Here is a 20,804-nt window from a genome sequence, read left to right as displayed (position 1 = left end):
GAGGGAAGAGATTTGGGGACATATGTATATGTATAACTGATTCACTTTGTTATAAAGCAGAAACTAACACACCATTGTAAAGCAATTATACTCCAATAAAGATGTTTAAAAAAAAAAGGCAAGCAAGAAAACAAAACCCATGAACTATTCTTCAGGAACTATCGAGTCTTCATAATATTTTCGTTTTGGGGTTATTTTTAGCCCTCTTTTATGGGTTTTTTATTAACTTCAAGAAAATGGTTTTGGTTTCCTCACAGTCCTTCTTTATTTTGAGTTATCACCTGTTATTCTCATCCTAGGAGACTTTTAATTTCATTTTGATGCTACTTTATCTGTCACTTCCCCTCATGGACAGATGTTTCTCATTCGCTAAGGCTGCTCCATCTCACGTTCTACTAGGAGTGTCTACATGTTTCCTAAATTTTTCAGACACCCTCTTGCTGAATTTTCTGTCTGTTGCTCCCTTTCCACTATTCAACTCTATTTTTAGGGGGTATCATTTTACTTCTCTTAGACAAGGCCTGATCTTTCTTAAGTTGATGTTTCTCGACGGCAGGATTCCCTCTGCACAGGTGGGGATGGCTGCGTATAGAGTTTAGAGATGCAGCCAGAGGTCTGCTGGAGTTGCCCGGCTCCCCAGTCAGTGTTGGTGGCTGGCAGGTTTTTACCTCTTGTTCGTCCTTTGTATTGAGGTAGCATAATTTCTCGCCTTCACTGCCTTTTCCTGCAGCTCAGAACCAGGGTGGAACATAGACACGGGCTGTGTCTCAGAGCAGCACCCAAGGTTTCTGGAGCCCCCTCTTCCGGTGCGTGTGCTACTTCTCAGAGCCAGTCTGTGTTGGGGGACGGTGGGTGTAAGTTTGCCTTCCTTTTCCCCCGCATATTGCCTTGTATGATTTGAATCCTTATTATGAGCTGGTTTTTTAATAGTTTTTTTAAAATCTAAGGCCTTCTGTCTTATAACTATGAAGATGCCCTCTAAGACTATTACATTGCTTCTCTGTGTGATGAAATTTTGTTGAATTTTATGGGCATTTTAAGGTAAACATTAGAGATGTAATTTCGAACTGGAAGTTTGACCTCTGCTTGTGATTAGTAACTCTGATAACAAGGTAAAGTGAGAATTAATGTGGGTTAATATGAATTAACTTTTTTTTTTTTTTTTTTGCTTTTTCTCGGAGATGTTCAAAGTTCAATGGAAACCAAACCGGGTGAGAAGGGTTGAGGGTCAAGGAGAAAAGAAATAGGGAAAAATAGTTTTGGGGTCATAGTGCCATAAATTCTGAAAAAGGGCATTGAAAAAAGTGGAGTCAAGTATGACTTTGAGGTTGAGAAGTTTGCGACAGGATTTTCTGAAGAATGAAGTGTTAACCAGAAGTAGGGGATGCAGAAAAGGAACCATTGGGGGCAAAAGAGGGGGGTCTTTCTTCTTCTTTTTTTTAGTTTTTTATTCAGTTTGGTTTTTATTCAATTTTATTTTCCCTGAAATAATGCTCTTTTTTTTTTTTTTTTTTTTTTTTTTTTGCGGTACGCGGGCCTCTCACTGTTGTGGTCTCTCCTGTTGCGGAGCACAGGCTCCGGATGTGCAGGCTCAGTGGCCATGGCTCACGGGCCCAGCCACTCCGCAGCATGTGGGATCTTCCCGGACCGGGGCACGAACCCGTGCCCCCTGCATCGGCAGGCGGACTCTCAACCACTGCGCCACCAGGGAAGCCCATAATGCTCTTTTTTAAAGGAACTAATGCACCATAATTCATGCTCTTTTTCCTTTTTCTTCATAGAAAAAGCTGTAAAAGGTAAATATGCATCCCGAGACAGGGATGAAGTTGTGCTTTTGATATAATTTGTTGCCTTTGAATATGGCATATGATGACCCAAATGATTTAGCATAAATAGTAAACATTTGGTATTACCTGTAACAACACTAATGTATTATAATTTCCATGGGGAAGGAGGATGCTTTTTAGCTTCGAGCTATTATATAGATCACAAAGGAGTGTATTTTAAAGGCTGTGGGCTCTACTTTGGTCTCAAATATCAGTTTCCTTATTGCATTCTCTTTATCAGGTAAAGAATTTTTGTCATGTTGCTTTAGCATTTGTCATCCTCATTTTAAATATTTTTGGATATGTACATGATGGAAATATTCCAAGACTACAGACTATAGTGTACCTGGGTACCCCAGTGGGCCCGTCCCCCTCCAGGGGGTTCTTGCTTACATTTGTGCACCTGTGTGTGCAGATCTACATGGCAGGAGAGGGAGTGAGCCAGGGTCCCTTGTCAACATCAGCTTCTCAGTTTCTTGGTCTTCGGGTCAGCTGCCAATCTGGGGTCAGGGAGGCCATTTCTGTTTCCTGGAAAGTAATTTCATCCAAATATAAGTTTATTTGCTTTGATATGTGCAAAATAATGTCTTCTTATTGTTTTAATTTCCTCTATATTTGTAATGTCATCATTTTTATGCCACATTTTGTGATGTTTACTTTTTTTTTCCCTAGAGGAATGGCTGATTTGTCTACTTTTTTTCATGAAATCACCTGTTTATTTGTTCTACAATGTTTTGTTTCCTAATTATTTAAATTCTACTTTATTCTTTCCTCCAAATTTCCTTTATAAATTTTTCTAGCTTTTTTAGTATGATGCTTAATTAATTAATTCCAATTTTTTCTTCTCTGTTACTGAAAAAATTTAAATCCATGCACTTTCCTCTGACCGTTGTTCTCGATAATTTTCCACATGACTTCATTTTTGTTATTTTCCAGATATTTGGCAAAGTCATTTGATTTTTCTTTTTGGAAAGAGCTTTTACTTTGACATTTCAAAGTTGTATGATGTTTTGTTTTTGGCTGGTTTTATTTCGTTCAACAGGAAATTTTCGTATGTCCTGTTTCTTCTTGGTCTATTTTTGTTTGTTTTTGTTGAATGCTTGTTTTTTGTTTTCTGCACGGCCCCCCATTTCTTTTGACAATTTGGAGGGCTTTCAGACGGTGTTTAGCTTCTCCAGTTTCTTCTACAAATATAACTATGTATAATGCTTAATTTTATACTTCTTTGTAGGGACTCTATTATCTCCTCAGAATAAACAATAGCAAAATTCGTATAGTCTCAATTCCAGACATCACTCCTTCTCTTCTTTTTTAATGGGTTTTCTCCTTTTATCTTTTTACTCCTAGCATTTTTTTTGGGGGAAAGGCAATATGGCATCATTGATCTCGGAGTGAGAACTGGACAACAGCCAGAGGCTTTGGTGGGACTTGACTCCCAGACCTTTACTGGCATCTCCATGTGGGGCAGTGTATCTCTTATACAGGATACACTATCCTCTAAATATGTAAAATAATAACAACCTTGAATTCTCTATGTTGTTTTTTTTTCTTAAGGAAAAACATGTTAAAATTTCTGAAAGACTGAAAACTTTAAAGAATGTTATAAAATTGAGGCATTATCATCTTGTAGCTACAGTTTATCAACAGCTTATTAGCAGTTTGAAGCTTTCTTGCTAACAGTATTATTTGCAACTTGTTTTTTTTGTTATGTTAGTGACTCCGTAGATTTTGACACATGACATAGTAAAATAACCTATACTTCTAATGTAGGAATTATTTTAAAATCTCACTTTGAGAAAATAAAAACCATGGCAAATTTGCCTGTTCCTGCTTAAATATTCAAAATATTAAGTAGAGAATAGTTATACCAACATTCTCAATCTGTCAATTTTTTATAAATGACCTAGATTTTAGTATTTATATGAAGATTCTTTGTATAATTTTAAACATTAGAGATACCCACCACTAGAATAATTTGAACTGTTTAAATTGAAAAACCACTCTTCCTGACAATATATATCATGGAATTCATAGTGCATTTAATATAATTTGAATCCACATAAGTACAAATAAGTGCAGGGCATATTGCAGATAATTATCCTATGAACCAGTGACCCGCAGGTTTACTCTCCTGATTCTGTGACCTCACCGATGACTTACTTGACCTTTACCCCGACCTAAGGAGAAGGTGTGTTTGGTCAAACAATGCTGAGGACTGAGCGGTGCTACTAGTCTCAGTGGGTTTTTGAAGTGGACCAGCATGTGTCATAAATAGTGACATATCAAGTGAAAAAGCATCCAATGGACAGTCTGAGTGACAGTTGAACAGGTGACAGGCAGAAGCCAGCGTTTGTTCTTTAGAAACAAGTCTCTGATGCATTAACTTCATCTCTTCCTGGAGTGAATGAGTAGATGGAAGGTCTTTGCACGAGGAATGCATGTAAGGTAATGAGCCACTTTGTTGCCAGAAGTTCCTAGCATTGTCTTGGGCAAGAAGGCGAAATCTCAGCCATATGAAAATATAAATAGGTATCATTTTATTGTTTTGAAAGGACATTACTTAAAATGTGTGTGTTTGTGTTGTGTGTCTGTGTGTTTAGGTTTGAACCTGGGTAATGATTTTATTCTGGTCTTCAGAGAAGGAGTTAAAACAGCTTATTAATTCCTATTTAAGAAACAAAGCAGCATGTCAACATCATATTCTTCTAAAACCGTGTCAAGTCGTTATGGGGGTTCGGCTCCCGGAAGTCCAGTTGTTGGGTTTGTTCTCGGGCTCAGGGGCTTCTCCTGACTCTGGGCTCCTACCCAGGAGGCAGTGAGACTGGCTCACAAACAGTCCAGTGACTCGGGGGCCAGTCGGGAAAGCAGCCCTGCACTTACCTGACAGCAGGACACGGGGTGAATTCGTGGGTAAACCTGCAGTGAAATGTGGATGGTGGCAGCAAAACATCAAGCATTTTGAAGACAAATAGGTTTAAAATACTGATGGGAAAGCAAATCCAACCAGGGCCGTTGAACGGTTCTTTCTTGGCTCTTTTTGACCTACTTTGGCGGCTTACAAACTGCTGGTAATACAAATAAAATCAGATGCCTGAAGTGAAGAGTGGAACCTCGGTAAAACCTTTTCAAATATTAAACTATTGGTTTGGCAAAGGCCTCTCAGAATGCTCCAAACATTTTATTTAATTTCCAGAATTTATTGATCTGTTATATCATTAAATAAAGAGAATAAAAGCTAGTCAGCATGCATTGTGATAAAAGCCACTTAAAGTTCATTTTTTTCAGGACTTCGACTGAAAAATGTCTTGCCTTTCTGATCGGTGCTGGAGCATAAAGCACAGTGTTATGACCTCCTTTATGAGGTTGAGGTAGCTGAAATGCAAGCATGTGGAAACTGAAAAATAGATGTGAGCATTTACTAATAGCACATAGGTGTGATTGACAGTGATTTTGATTTAGAAAGTGTTTGATTAGCATCACTGGGAGATTTACATCCATGAGCTCATCTTTTAGGTCGGTTAGAATGAACTCTGGTTTGGTCCTGAAACTCTGGCTTCACTGCAGAGCTTCACTGTCATATGACACCCTTTTGTTCGCACATTGTCACAAGGCTGTGCCCTCTTAGTGTGTCCATCTGGGTTATAACATGATGTCTTTGAAAATGAACCTTGAGGTGTCAGATTGATCTCTTCTAGACCCTTATTTTCCCGCAAATTTTGATAAAAATTTTCTCTATTCACAGAGCAGCAGGTATTTAAGCTAATGAAATAGAGTTAGGGAAACCAGGACATGCTTTGACTTTATGTGTCTTTAATGCTCTTTGAATCCCTAGCTCCACTGTGGCTCAGGAGCCCCACAGGGATGGATGCCAATTCATAATAAAAACTATAGGACTGATAGATGTGAGTGGGGAGGTGATTCCTACTACCTCAAAGCAAATGCAAGGGTCTTAATCGCATAGTAGATGGGAGATGCCCCGCTCCAAAAGGACAGGGAAAGGCTCTTTATTTCACTCCATGTGAAATCTTGTCCTTGGTTAAAGACTATACTCCCATGTAACCAGAAACTAGGCAGCAGTCACTGCACTAGGTGATGCGTAGACACCAGCCTTTTTCCGTCACTCCCTGCACCCCCCTCAATCACCTCCTCGGAACTGTTCACCTATTCCGAAGTGCAGAGACACCAACTGGAAAGGGACAGGCGCAGATGTGGTCCATGCAGTGCAGAGGCAGGAAGTGCCCTGGGGCCACTGAACACTGAAAAGGGTAATTTAAAGAGTTATCCCATCTCTGTAAATTGTTTCGAATGTTTAATTTCGTACAAGCATCATATCTTTAAACTAGCTGAGATGGGGAAAGTTGTTATAGGAAACCATGAAAACTTTTTCCAGCAGAACTTAAGGTAAAACTTTTTAAACACTAAACATTGTGTTAGGAGTTTTGTAAGTTAACATGTACAGCAATTTTTAAAATGTAAACTTTAAATTGAGATATTTAAAGTTACCTAAAAATCCTCAGTGTAAGGCTTGATGGATTTTCATGTTAGCCCATCCATATAAGCATATAAGCAAGAAATAGACCATTGCCAGGACCCAGAAGTCCCCATCATGAACTCAGTCAAGACCCTATCAAAACTAAAGCACTGTTCTGACATTTATCATCATATATTATAGTTTTGACTGTTTGTAAACTTTATATAAATGGAGTCATGCAGAGTATGCTCTTTGGTGAGTGGCTTCTTTTCGACAATATATCATTTGTGAGATGCATACATGTTGTTACGTGTTGCAGTAGTTCGCTTTGGTTAGTGTTGACGGATATGCACTGTGGATGTTCTTGAGCATTTGCTGGTGAACACGTGAAGGTATTAAGGTTGTATACGTATTAAGGAACACATTTGTTCCTATAGAGCAGGTGCATTTTCAGCCTCTGTAGATACGGACAAACTGTCATGATATGATTCACATAGTATAAAATTCACACTTTTAAGTGTAACAATTCAGTGGTTTGTAGTAATTCACAAAGTTGTGCAATTATTTCTACTAATTCCATATCGTTTTTATCACTTTGAAAAGAAATCCTGGAGCAGACATCAGCCATTCCCTGTTGTCTGTCCTCCCCCAGCCCTTGGCAACCATCAACCTACTTTCTGCCTCTGCGGATTTGCCCATTCTGGACATTTTATATAAATGGACTCACACAATATGTAGCCTTTTGTGTTTAGCTTCTTTCTCCTGGCATGTTTTCAGGGTGTATCTGTGTTGTAGCCTGTGTCACTACTTCACTTCTTTTTATGATTGAACAATATCCAATGGTAGGAATCTACCAAATTTTGTTTATCCATTCATCCATTGAAGGGCATTTAGTTCTCTACATTTTTGCTATTATGAGTAATGCTTCTATGAACATTATTGTACACATTTTATCTAGATATAAGTGTTCACATCTTTTGAGTGTATAACTACAAGTGGAATTACTGGGTCATATAGCTAGCTAACTAAGCATAATATTTGAGGAACTGCCAAAGTGTTTTCCAAAGAAGCTGCACCATCTTATATTCCCAATCGTAATATACAACGGTTCTAATTTCTCCACATCTACAACAACACTTACTATGGTTCATTTTTTTGATTATAGCCATCCCAGTGGATGTGAAGTGGTACCTTATTATCGTTTTGATTTGTGTTTCCCTAATGATTAATGAGGCTGACAATTTTTTCTATGTTTATCGTCTGTTTGTACATCTTCTTTGAAGAAATATATATTCACATCCTTTTACCATTTTAAAAATTGAGTTCCTTTTATCTTTCTTTTGAGTTGTACGAGTTGTTTACATTCTAGGATCAGCCCATTATTAGATATATGATTTATAAAAATTCTCTCCAATTGTGCAGTTGTCTTTTTATTTTCTTGATAGTGTCCTTGGAAATAAAAAAAATAAATTTTGATTTTATACAATTTATCTTTTTTTATATTTTTTCAGCTTTATTGTGGTATAATTGACAAAACTGTAAGATATTTACAATGTGCATGGTGATGACTTGATATACATATACATTGTGAAAGGATTTCCGACATCTACTTAATTAAAACATCCATCACCTCACATATTTATTATAGTTTGTTTGGTAAGAACATTTAAGTTCTACTTTGTTAGCAAATTTTAATTATATAATTGAACTGTGTTGTAGCTATAGATACTATGTTTTACACTAGATCCTTGAGCTTGTTCATTTGCAGCTGAAAGTTTGTACCCTTTTACCAACCTCTCCCTATTTTTCCCTACTTCCAGACACTGGGAACCACTTTTCTACTCTCTGTGAGTTTGCGTTCTTTTTTTTTTTTTTTTCCCAAGTATTTCACATGTAAGTGACACTATGGAATATCTCTCTATCTGACTTATTTTACTCAGCATCATGCCCCCGAGGTCCATCGATGTTGTTGCAAATGGCAGGATTTCCTTCTTTCTCATGGCTGGATAATATTCCATTGTGTATATGGAACATTATTATAATACTATTCCTATACCTATGTTTTTTTTCCCAAATTTATCTGTTGTTGGGCACTTAGGTGGTTTCCCTATCTTGGCTATTGTGAATAATGCTGTAATGAACAGATATCTCTTTGATATCGTGTTTTCATTTCCTTTGGCTATATACCCAGAAGTGGAAATGCTGGCTCATACAGTAGTTCTGTTCTTAATTTTTTGAGGAATCTCCATACTGCTTTCAGTGGCAGCTGTACCAGTTTACATTCCCACCAACAGTGCACAAACGTTCCCTTTTCTCCACATCCTCAGCAGCACTTGCTGTCTCTTGTCTTTGTGATGACAGCCATTCTAAAGGTGAGAGATGATATCTCATTGTGGTTTTGATTTGCATTTCCCTGATGATTAGTGATGTTGAGCATCATTTCATGTACCTATATGGCCACTTGTATGTCTTTTTTTGAAAAATTCAGTTCCTCTGCCCATTTTTAAATCAGATTGTTTTTTTGCTATTGAGTTGTGTGAGTTCTTTATGTATTTTGCATATTAACCCCTTATCAGCTTTATGATTTGCAAATATTATCTCACATTCAGTAGATTGCCTTTTCATTTTGTTGATGGTTTCCTTTGTCGTGCAGAAGCCTTTTAGTTTGGTGAAGTATTACTTGCTTATTTTTGCTTGTGTTGCCTTTGCTTTGGCATGAAATCCAAAAAATCATTGCTAAGACTGATGTCAAGGAACTTATTCATCATGTTTTATTCTAAAGGTTTCATAGTTTTAGGACTTAAATTTAAGTCTTTAATCCATTTTGAGTTGTTTTTTTTTAATGTGGTATAAGATAGAGATCCAGTGTCATTCTTTTTGCATATTATACAGTTTTGCATGTCTATATAGTTTTTACAACACACACCTTTTATTGAGGGGACTGTCCTTTCCCCCATCGTATATTTTTGGCTCCTTTGTCATAAATTAATTGACCATATATGGGTGGGTTTATTTCTGGGTTCTCTGTTCTTCCATTGGTCTATGTGTCTGTTCTTATGCCAAAACAACAGTTTTTTTGATTACTATAGCTTTGTAAAATAGTTTAAAATCAGGAAATGTGATGCCTCCAGCTTTGTTCTTCTTTCTCAAGATTGTTTTGGCTATTCAGGGTCTTCTGGGGTCCCCTACAAATTTTAGGATTTTTTTCTATTTCTGTGAAAAATGCCATGGGTATTTTGATAGGGATTGCATTGAATCTGTAGATTCCTTTGGGTATTATGGATATTTTAACAATATTAATTTTTCCAATCTATTAACATGGAATATTTTTCCATTTATTTGTGTCTTCTTCAATTTGTTTCATCAATATCTTATAGTTGTCATTGTATATCTTATACTATACAGATCTTTCACCTCCTTGGTTAAATTTATTCCTCAGTATTATATTTTTTTGATGCAACTGTAAATGCATTTGGTTTCTTTCTTTTTCTTTTTGAATTTTATTTATTTATTTTTTTTACAGCTGGTTCTTATTAGTTATCCATTTTATACACATCAGTGTATACATGTCAATCCCAGTCTCCCAATTCACCCCACCACCACCACACCCTGCTCTTGGTTTCTTAATTTCTCTTTCTGTTAGTTTGTTGTTATTGTATGGAAACATAACTGACTTTTGTATACTGATTTTGTATCCTGTAACTTTACTGAATTTGATCACTCGTTCTAAAATTTTTTAGTGGAGTCTAGATAGACTCTATCTTATGCTATGCTTTTTGTGTTGTATCTAGAAACTATGCCTAATCCAAGGTTAGGAAGATATAGATATGTATGTTTTCTTCTAAGAGTTTTATAGTTTTGGCTTTTACATTTAGGTCTTTGATTGATTGTGACTTTTATTTATAGGGTGAGGTAGGGATTTAATTTTTTGCCATGCAATATTTATAGTGTTCCTTTATAAATCTTTCTATTTCTGTAAGTTTAATATTGAATAGCAATGTCTTCTCTTCCATTTTTGATTTTAGTAATTGGAATCTTCTCTCCTTTCTTATTGGTCAGTCTAGCCAAAGAATTGTAGATTTTGTTAATTTTGTTTTCAAAGAACCAACATTTCATTTTATTGATTTTCCCTATTGTTTTATTTTTCCTATTTTCTTTTATATTAATTTTTGTTGTAATTTTATTTTATTTTTTCTTCAGATTGTTTTAGATTTAGTTTTCTGTAATTTTTCTAATTTCTTATGGAGAATGTTGGGTTATTGTTTTGAAATGGACTTTCTTTAATATATACATTACAGCTATATCTTTCCCTATATGCACTCCTTTAGATGGATCCCATAAATTTTTATACATTGTGCATTTGTTTTCATCATCTCAAAGTATTTTAGAATTTTCCTTCAGTTCTTTCTCTGGCCTATTGTTTTTTTGGGGGGGAGCATGTTATTTAATTTTTACATATTTGCGGTCCTCCCGAATTTCCTTCTATTACTGATTTCTAATTTCATTCTATTGTAGTCAGAAAACATATATTCTGTGATTTCAGTTCTTTAAAATTTATTGATGTTTGTTTCATGAGGTCACAAATGTTCTATCTGGAAAACGTTCCATGAACATCAGAAAGGAACATACATCTGCTGTCGTGGGCAAAGCGTTCTGAAAAGTCTCTTAGTCCAGTTGGTTTAGAGTGTTGTTCAGGTCCTCTGTATCCTTCTTGATCTTATGCCTGATTTTTCTATCCATTATTAAATGTGATGTATTGAATAATCCAACTGATATTGTTAAATTGTCTATTTCTTCTTTACTTCTGTTAGTTTTTCCTCATGTATTAAGGGGCTCTGTTCTAAGGTGAAAACATGTTAATAGTTGTTATGTTTTCCTAAGGAATCAATGCTTTTACATCTTATAAACATTTTATAAAATGTTTTCCTGTGTGTCTAGTATCAAGTTTTTTGTTACAATCTATTTTGTCTGATACTAGTATAGCCACTGCAACATGCTTTTGGATACTGTTTGCATAGCATATCATTTAAAAAAATTGTTGTAAAACACACACAGCATAAACTGTACTATCCTAACAATTTGTAGGAGTACAGTTCAGTATTAAATGCATATTACTAAGAAAAAGAAGCCAATCTGTAAAGGCTACATACTGTTATAATTTCAACTATATGATGATCTGTAAGAGGCAAAACTATGAAGACAGTAAAAGATCAGTGGTCGCCGGGGAAGAGGGAGGCGTGACCAGGTGGAGCACAGAGGACTTGAAGGCAGTGAAACTGTTCTGTGTGATACTGTGGGTACCTGACATCATGAATCTCACAAAACCCATAGGATATTCAACACACAACCCTTAACGTGGAGTATGGCCATTAACGTGGAGTTAATGAGAGTATCAATATTGATTTACCAGATTTAACAAATGTGCCATAGCAATGAAGATAATAACAGGGGCGATTCCAGGTGAGAGGAGAGGGTTGTATGGGAACTTCCTGTGCTTTCTGTTCAGCATTCCCATAGACCTAAACTGCTCTAAAAATTAAGCCTGTTAATTAAAAAAAATAATTACCTCCTCTCTTCCTTTTTATCTAGTTCTTTTATCTTTGTATGTAAGTGTCAAAGAATGAAAACAATGGTGGGCTCGTACGGGACATATAGAGGTGTTAGAACCAGTTCTGTGGTCAATTTGGGGCCAGCTGTGCCTTGTTGGGTTTAGTTTTAACATCTACAGAATGGAAAGTGGTGATTTAAAGAAAAATGCAGTGTGCATTTTTACCATTAAAAGAAAATATAATAAAGTACTATATTGTTGATAAACCTTGAAAACATGCTAAGTGAAAGAAGCCAGATATTTTGTCATTCGGTTTACAGTGAATTATCCAGAACAGGCAAATCCACAGAAGCAGAAAGAGGATTAGTGGGTGCCAGGGGCTGGAGGGACAGGGAAGTGAGGAGTGACTAATACATGCGTGTTGACCTCAAACAAATAGAACAAATAGACTGCTGGTTATTTCCCCAGCAAGGGTGGATTTTTGGGGATCATCAGGGAATTGCAATTTGGGGTCTGCAGCCCTGGCAATCCATTTGCAAGTTCCCCTGCAGAAATGGAGAGAACACTTTTATAGAGCGGAAGGGAAGGGAAGGTGGGCGGGTGTAGTAAATAAAGAGCTCATGGCTTTCCATTGGCTGAGTCCTCACCTGGAGAGAAGCGTAGTCTTTCTCCTTTGGTCAAGCTCTTCTGTTGTCACAGGGCGCGAGAGCTTCCCCTGCTGGTCTTCTGACTGTTTAATTAAGGCTTCTGTTGTTTTTTTGTATAGTTGCGGGTTTCCTTTTGGGACATTGAAAATGTTCTAGAACTAGATAGCAACGATGATCACATAGAATCGTAAATTCTCTTAAAACTCCACTAAATTTTACACCTTAAAATGGCTAAAATGGTAAATTTTGTATTATACGTATTTTACTGCCATGAAAGATAAAAGAGAGGATAGAAAAATAAGGTTACTGAGTGAAATTTTTCCAGAAGTAGTGGTTCAAAACAAAGCCTGCTATTATATATTGAGATCACAAAATTGTAGTATTCCAGTAAAGTTCCTGAAAAAGATGCACACCAATATATTTCTTGTAAAATCTCTTAAATACACTGATAAAGAAAATTCCTAAGAGTGATTGAACAGAAAAAAAAATTTTCTGTAGAGTAGCAAAAATCAGGCTGAAATAAACTTTTGCTCTATGAAATTTAGTGGAAAAATGTTTGAGGGAATAATGTTTACAAGATTAAGGAAAAAAAAGCAAAATGAAGTGGGGAACTTAAAATTTTACACAAAATTTTACTCAAAGCCAAGTTTTCTTGCATTGTTTGCTTGTCACCAGGTGCATGTATCACTTTAAAAAAAATTATTGGTTGGCCAAAAAGTTCGTCTGAGTTTTTCTTATGCAAAATCCTAACAAACTTTTTGGCCAACCCAATAAACTATTAATAAATATTGAATTACTAGATTTACTTTTTTTTTTTTTAATGAGAGATGCTCATAATAACCTCTGTAGCAGTCACGATTTCTCAGCAAGTCTTTCTTTACATTATTTTCCATTTAGGAAATAGGAATTTTCCTTTCTGGAGCATTCTCAAGAATCTTTACAGACTTTATGATTTCATCTGTGTAAAAATGCATAGAAACACGTCAATGTTTCATGTGAAATGTGATCTTGAATAGTTTAAAAGTTTAAATGTGATCACATTTGAGTAGTTTACAAACTTCCATGATGAGTATATATTAATATTAAAATTAGAAATAGAACAAGACTTCTTTTCCTTTGAGTACATACGGTTTTGTATAATCCTCACTCTGCACTCGTGGAGCATAGCTGCACTCTCAAAGGATTAACACTAAAACATCAATGGTAGATGTTACTGAGGGCTGGGACCATGAATTTTTCTTTTTAGTTCCTATTTTTCTGTATGTTCAATGACAGATATATATTATTGTTATCATAAAAATGATTTCTAAAAAATCTGATACTGAATGATTTATGAGGTGTTTGGTTGGGGAATAATAGCCATGATGGCCATGTATTGAGCTGTAGCCATTGTTGCCAGATGACGGCTACGAAGCTCAGTGTCTTACGCATGTTCTTTAACATCCAGAGCAATCGTGGCCTCAGAGCCGAGTCTGTTCTACTGACACAGGGGCTGCTACTCATTCCTTGAGCCCATTTAATTGCGTTAGACAAACTGCAATGAACTTCTGATTGATAAGCCAGATTTAAGAAATGGGTGATGTTTGCCTGGAAAGTCGAATTTTCTGGACAGTGCCGCTGCTTCTCTTGGCAGAGAGGATGTGGATCTGGCTCTTGCTGGCACAGCCGGCATCCACGTTGGCTACTGTCCGCAGCAGGACGCCCTGGATGAGCTCCTGACCGGCTGGGAACACCTGCGTTATTACTGCAGCCTGCGTGGGATTCCAAAGCAGTGCATCCCCAAAGTAAGAGCCTCTGAGGGTGTCTAGAAAGAGGGACCCGCAGAAGAATGCTTGGCGACACCCCCAGTCCCAACAGAGCTCTCTCATCCTGTGATACGGAACTGCGGTATCAAATAAATGTCCCTGAAACAGTATGATGATGCTGAAGGAAACACAGTCAAATACGTCTATGTCATATTTATGTTGTATATTTAGAATAGGTCCCTGCACGGAGAGGAAGTGGTGGGTAGGAGGGAAAGCATACCGTCGTCTGCAATTTTGTTTCCTACACAGTTTCCCCCCGAAGCATCTTTTACACTTACTGGGCTCTTAATTTGTATTCAGGAGCAAACATCATAGAGTAGGATGCCCAGGCGCGGCGGAGAAGGGCTCATAGCGCATGTGGACTTGGTGGGTGGTTGGAAAGGATGACTTCCTGGCGGGTGGGCTGCCAGCGCGCGTGCCTGGCCTCCTTCGGCGGGATGCGGGGTGGCGGCCTCAGGAGGACGGAGGCCTGGGGTAGCCGCAGAGCCAGCCCCCGTCTGTGGGAGCTGGGGAGGGCAGATACCACCGAGAGAACCACCGGAGGCAGCTGCCCTTCTGTCTGGCTCCAGCCGCAGCCGGCGAGGTGGGGCTGACAGCCTTGACTGACAGCTCGGTCCAGTTGGGCGGCCTCGGACTGGCAGGTGCGCAGGAGAGGTTTTACCTTCTCCACCCCACTGCGGGGAGTGTACGGTGCTGCTTGCATGTCTGGATTCTGAACTTGGAGCAGAAGTAAGGGGCGTGTGGGATGCATTTTCAGTGAGCTTCTGCAGGACATGAGCATCGTGGGGTTCCCAGGAGACAAAGCCACAGCCGTGTCCTTCACCAGCCCGTGAAAATACATTCTGTGTGCTGCTCTGCAGTGCCTCAGCCTTCCTTTCTTATTTTTGCTCTGTGACTCTAAGTGAAACCAGAATGAGATCTCTCCACCTCCCCGGAGGGGTCCTGGTCCATTCACCACCTCCCACCTCAAGAGAGCCAAGACAGGTGTCCACCCACAGGACCCTGCTCACTGCAGTTAAGCAGCTCTTGACATCTGGGGCTACTCGCTGGCTCTGTCTTTAATGGGTGTTTGTCTCCGTCAGCTCTCCCGGCTGGTTTCTGACTAAAGAGGTGGATGCTTGGCAGACGCTCTAAGCTGCCCCTCCTCTGTCCCGGGGGAAGCGTGCCCTGTGAAAGTGTTCTCGTTAATACAGTAAGGCTTGTTGCTTGCTGTCCTCCAGGGCAATTGCACGTGATCCTCAGCTGTCTAACGGCTTAACGGTCGCCAGGTAGGAACTGGCTTCACTTCTTTCAGGAAACCGCAACTGGTTTTGCAGACAGGGTTATTGCTTGCTCAGAGGCTTCTAGGACATCAGCACATGTGTTTCCAGAGGAGTTAGCTCCCTTGATGGCAAATTTCCCTCTCCTGTAGATTTTGGAAATATTTTAAATATAGAACAGGCATATCTGTTCCACCGGGCTTATCACTGGGTGACGAGAGGGATTATTATAAAATAACAGAAAACAGTAGTTTGTGTATGCTGGGTCAGGCACTGTTCTGTCTTACAGCAGCCATAGGAGGTGGGCAAGATGCTTAGGCCGCATTTTGGAAGTGGTGGGATAGGAAGCTGCCCAAGTCCCTGGCTGGAATGTGGGAGTTTGTTTTGAGGGCAGATGACCTGGCTCCAGTGTGGTGTCCTCGGCACACTCAGGTGGCTGGTTGGGTGAGGAGATGCTTCCAGTGTGCTGAATGGCTCCATCCGGTTTTCTGCACCCCTTCGGTGGCTGAGATTATGTGTGGGCTGCTTTGACTGGCCCTGGGTTTTAGGACTCCCAGATCTGGCAGGACGCTTTCCCAGCCTGTGTGCTGTCACCTGAGTCCTCTTCCCCAGGTGCCACCTGTCCCCAATGCCACACAGCACCCACCGTTGTCTCCTCTGTGATTCTGGAGAAAGAGCCCCTCTCGCTGTGGGGAAGGTCCTTCGGGATGGCCCTCCTCCAAGCGTCCCTGCTCAGAGCTCACCCAGGGTCCTCACTCACATCTGGCTCCAGTTGACTGCTGTCTCCTACATATCACTCACTCACTTCCCTGACCCTCCAGAAGTTCAGTTTAGGTGAGAAAATGACGCTGTCTTCATTCAGCTTGAACTTAGGCTTGGCAGGTTGGTGGAATCATTCTAAGTTTTTCCCCCACTGTCCACACTACATAGTGTTGGACGGTGTCCACGTATGAGCCTGAATTCAATTAACCTGATTAAACAAACCTTATATCAAGTTATAACAAAATGATTATAACAACATGGTCTGGAGAAGCATTGCTAGAGAAGCATGTAAGATAATTTCGGGGTGAGAGTCATACCAAAAGCATCCCACTGCCAGTGGGATGAGGGCTGGAATTTCTGTAGTTTTGTTTTCCCTGGAAGAGACGAGGTACAGCCCTTAGCCATCTCGCCTTTGTCAATACCTACAAATACCTATCAGGGAAACTCCTGCTGCATCTCACTACTTATCTTCTCTACAGATATTACTTTTCTCCTAAAGTTTTCTTCTATTCACGGTTTTGTTAGAAGGAGCTAGAAATTATTACAGGAGAGATGGGGACCAGGAGGAAAGAGTCAGAGTCAGAAGAAAGGCGTGTCTGCCTTAAATCCTTAAATTCCTACTTAACACTTCATTTTGATCTTTAATCTCATGGAGAATTTCAGTGTGGCCAACACGTGTGCTAGTGGAAAAATTTTGGCTTTGGGATCAAGTGGATGAACGTGGGAATATCTGGGCAATTTATTTTGATTCCAGTGATATTTATAAACGTCCTATCATGTCTAATCATCTCAAAGATGATTAGAGATTGGGGCTATAGAAATGAATAATCCCAAACTCTTGCCTTAAGTGCAGTACAATTTCTAGAATTTATGGCAAAAAGGCGCCTAATAGCATAGAGAAAGTCCATTAACTATTGCCAGTTTGGCGTTTAGATAGTATTTTGCAACCACATTTGCTAAGGCATTATGTTTGCCATTATTTTGACAAGAATCCTGAGTGCAGGAAAGACTGCAACAAAACACTTCTTATTAGACCATTTTCAGATATTTTTCTGAAAACATGACATTCAGAAAGCAGATCAAACCAATATCTGTTCCTGTATATTCTGGATTCCTTCGCGTGGTTAACCAGTCCAGAATTTGCAGGCTGTAACTCTTACCCTTTTGTGAAATTGGAAAAACATGACACATGTTTCCTGGTTTCACAAAAATAATCAATAATAGTTTGCAGGTTTATTCCAAAGTTCGCTTATTCTGAAGTGCATTTTCTATAGCAACAGGCTGTACTTTTATGATTGTTTCATTTTTCTGTTTATCAGTTTTTATTTATGTATTACTAGCCTTTAAATTAGGAGGATGGCAGTGAAATAACATTTCTTTCTAATACTTACACATATTTCCACTCTTTTCTGGTACAATTTCTATGGATCTAAAATTAACCTAAAATGTCATTTTCCCAGTGTGTCACTCTTGCTGCCCCACAGCTGACCCTGACCTGGAAGGTGGCACTGCCTTCCAGAAAGGTGAGTCCCCCAACTGGCTCTGACCTGGAAGGTGGCACTGCCTTCCAGAAGGTAAGCCTCCCAGCTGGCTCTGATCTTCCTGGGTTCATCCTTTTTCAGTGAACAGAGCCTCCTCTTCCAGGAAGCCTCTCTGGCTGCCTTCCTTCCTCTTCCATGTGAATGTCCACCTGTGGGCTGGTCTTATTCTCTGGAAGACCCTGTCCAAGGGAAACGTGACCACAGTCTACACCTCTCTGATTCTCTCAATGCCAGCCGTCACCTCTCTTCATTCCTCTCACAGCAGTGCCTTTCATACATTTTTTTATTTGCTTGTCTTGAATCACTTGTTTTGTTTGAACAACTTTTTATTTATTTCAATCCATTTTATTTACTTGATGTTAATTGAAATTATTGAACTGAATGGAGCTGTGGTAAGGATAGTACCTATAAACCAATCTGGGAGACCGATGCTATTTCCGAGAAGAACAAACTACTGACCCCAAGATGATGTCCTTTAGCAGATATCAGGGGACTTAAGACCATCTTCAGGAATCTCTGGGGCCTTGAAATCTGCACTTCCTTGACTTATACTTTTTGACAGCTAGGCCAGTCCTTGAGACTCTTAATTCTTTCAGGGTCATTTTAAGGCTGCACAAATAAAGTGGTAGAGCAGTTTATGTTGGGAGTTCTTCATTGGGTGGCATAAATATCATCGTAATCTTTTTAGAAGTCCTTAGTATTTCATCGTTGTAATTATCACTATTATTATTACTATCCCAACTTTTATGCATTTATCCAAAAAAAGTGTGTACATTGGTTTAAAGTTCTGCTGTATTGGATTGTTTAGGATGCACACTCATTGGCCCACTGCCAGAGTCCTGTGGAGTTTTTCCCACTTCTCCTGTATTTGAATTAAGATACAATCTTGACCGATTTGGTTACATGATGATATTGAGAAAACCGAATCTTTGTTAATACTTCTAGGGTCACAAGAGTTAAATAAAACAGTTTACAGCATTTTAAAATCACACATAGATGGAAACAAGGACGTTTCTTCATCTCAGCTCCCAGAGGAGCCAGCCCAGCCCGGAAGCAGACAGAACTGAGTGCAGAGCAGCTAAGGTGGGGCTGGGGGGCATGCTTTTTTCTTCTAAGGAGAGAGAATGAAAGGATCTGGGACTCCAAGGACGTATGAAGAAGTGGTGAGCTGCTCGGCCAAGGAGGAAGAGGAGTGGTGACCGTGCCCGACGTACGGGGGCTGGGGCGTCCCTGGGGCCGAGGGGCTCTGTTTGGTGATGGGCAGTCACCATCCTCTGGTTTTGCTACGAGGATGCCCAGTGGTTGCAAATAAGCAGGACCCTGACTGTTCTTTGTAAACTGAACTGGGTGTGCAGTGTCCTGAGAGGGCTCTTTCTTTCCTGGGGGATATTGAAGGCTCCCCCTTGCTCCTCTGCCACCTGAAGCCCCCTCGCTCAGGGTTTCATCCCCACTCAGATCCTCCTCTGTCGTTGTTTGCCTCACCTGTGTCTGCTCACCTCAGTGTGGAGGTGTGTCTGGCCCACCCCGGCCACCACATTTCTGTCCCGGGGTGCTCCCTGAGCACCAACGCTGAGCTCAGGGTTCTGGCTGTCGCTTCCGTGACTCACAGGTGCAGAAAACCCAGCTTCATCCAGGAGAGCCCCGTCTGTTTATTCTCAGCATCCCTGTGTCCTGGAGGGGGTGTTTCAGGAGCTGGGCTGAGTGTGGGAAGGTGGGCAGGGGAGGGGCCAGAGGGAGCAGGGTTCCAGGCCCAGAGCCACATGTCACGGGGTGGCGGGTCCCTCGGCGAATGGGGGTGCCTTCAAAGAGAGCCCCTCTCCTTCAGGTGGCCGGGGACCTCGTGAGGCTCCTCTACTTGGAAGCCCACGTGGACAAACCTGTGTCCACCTACAGCGGGGGGACCAAGAGGAAGCTGTCCACAGCCCTGGCCCTGCTGGGGAAACCCGACCTTCTCTTACTGGTGGGTAGCTGATGTATCAGGGACATGCCCGTGTCTGCAAATAAGACGCTTTGACCTATCAGAGTTCCTCCGGGGAGGACGTTTAAAATTGGCCACATTGGGCTTCTGAACTAATAAACGTTTGGCCCTAAATCAACATTTTCTGAACAGAATCTAAAATACCATTGGAATTTTACAGAACCAAAACAGACTCTTTGACTCCCTTTTATTTATCCAATTGAAGATTTGGTACAATTTTAACGTTAAAGACAATATTTTAAAAGAATACCAGAATTCACTTGTAATCTGAAAACCGATGCACACTTTTCCTCTGGTCTGTTGCTTTAAGTCTTTTCCTACCTGCAGATATGATGGTCGGAGCTGTAGGGACTCTGTCCATGGGGAATCCTGAGGGTGGGGGTCAGGGTGCAGAATGGATCTGAGGGGGCAGGGGAGGGCGTCTGGCGGGAGAGCAGAGCACGGGCAGTGGCCTTGGGACAAGGTTGTCTATAATCCACGTGGGAACAGAAATTAATCCAGTTTGGCTGGATGGAAACATGAATTGGAGGTGGTCAAGTGTCAAGAAATAGAGCCAGTTGTTTTGCATTTCAAAACAGCTAAAAGTAGTATCATTCAAATAATAAATCGAAGTCATCATTTGTGAGCCATAGACTGGATTCTAATCATGAGAGGGCTGCCCAGGGCTTTGCGCTTGTAGAGGTATGAGGAACATGGAAAAGTATGGGAAACAAGATGCATTCTTTCTTTTCCTGCTCTTGTTCATTAAATGGAAACAGCATTTCAGGGCGGGGAGTTAAAGGGGATTCAGAAGACCTGTGATGGAAAAATGACCCCATCGTTCGTGGACTGTCTTCCACAATCTGAGCTGAAGTTTCCTCTCACTTGCACCAAGCTTGCTTTTTTGCAAGGTCCGAAATCAAGGACTACTGTGTAATTGCATCTTCTGAAATGGGGTAATGAAAACCTAACACTTGCATGATTTTGC

General features: G+C 40.0%; 1 protein-coding gene across 1 annotated transcript in view; it reads left to right on the top strand.

The window, feature by feature from the left end:
* The window catches only part of ABCA13 (ATP binding cassette subfamily A member 13), a 135,012-nt gene that overhangs the window by 77,029 nt on the left and 37,179 nt on the right, over positions 1-20,804 (top strand). Inside the window, 2 exon segments of the mRNA XM_060156197.1 lie at positions 14,126-14,276; positions 19,685-19,819. Coding sequence (XP_060012180.1) covers positions 14,126-14,276; positions 19,685-19,819 — 286 coding nt within the window.

The sequence above is a fragment of the Lagenorhynchus albirostris genome, chromosome 8 (genome assembly GCF_949774975.1).
Source record: "Lagenorhynchus albirostris chromosome 8, mLagAlb1.1, whole genome shotgun sequence".
NCBI classification, from domain to species: domain Eukaryota; kingdom Metazoa; phylum Chordata; class Mammalia; order Artiodactyla; family Delphinidae; genus Lagenorhynchus; species Lagenorhynchus albirostris.
Note: the sequence above shows the minus strand (reverse complement) of the source record. Positions and strands in the feature narration are given on the sequence as shown.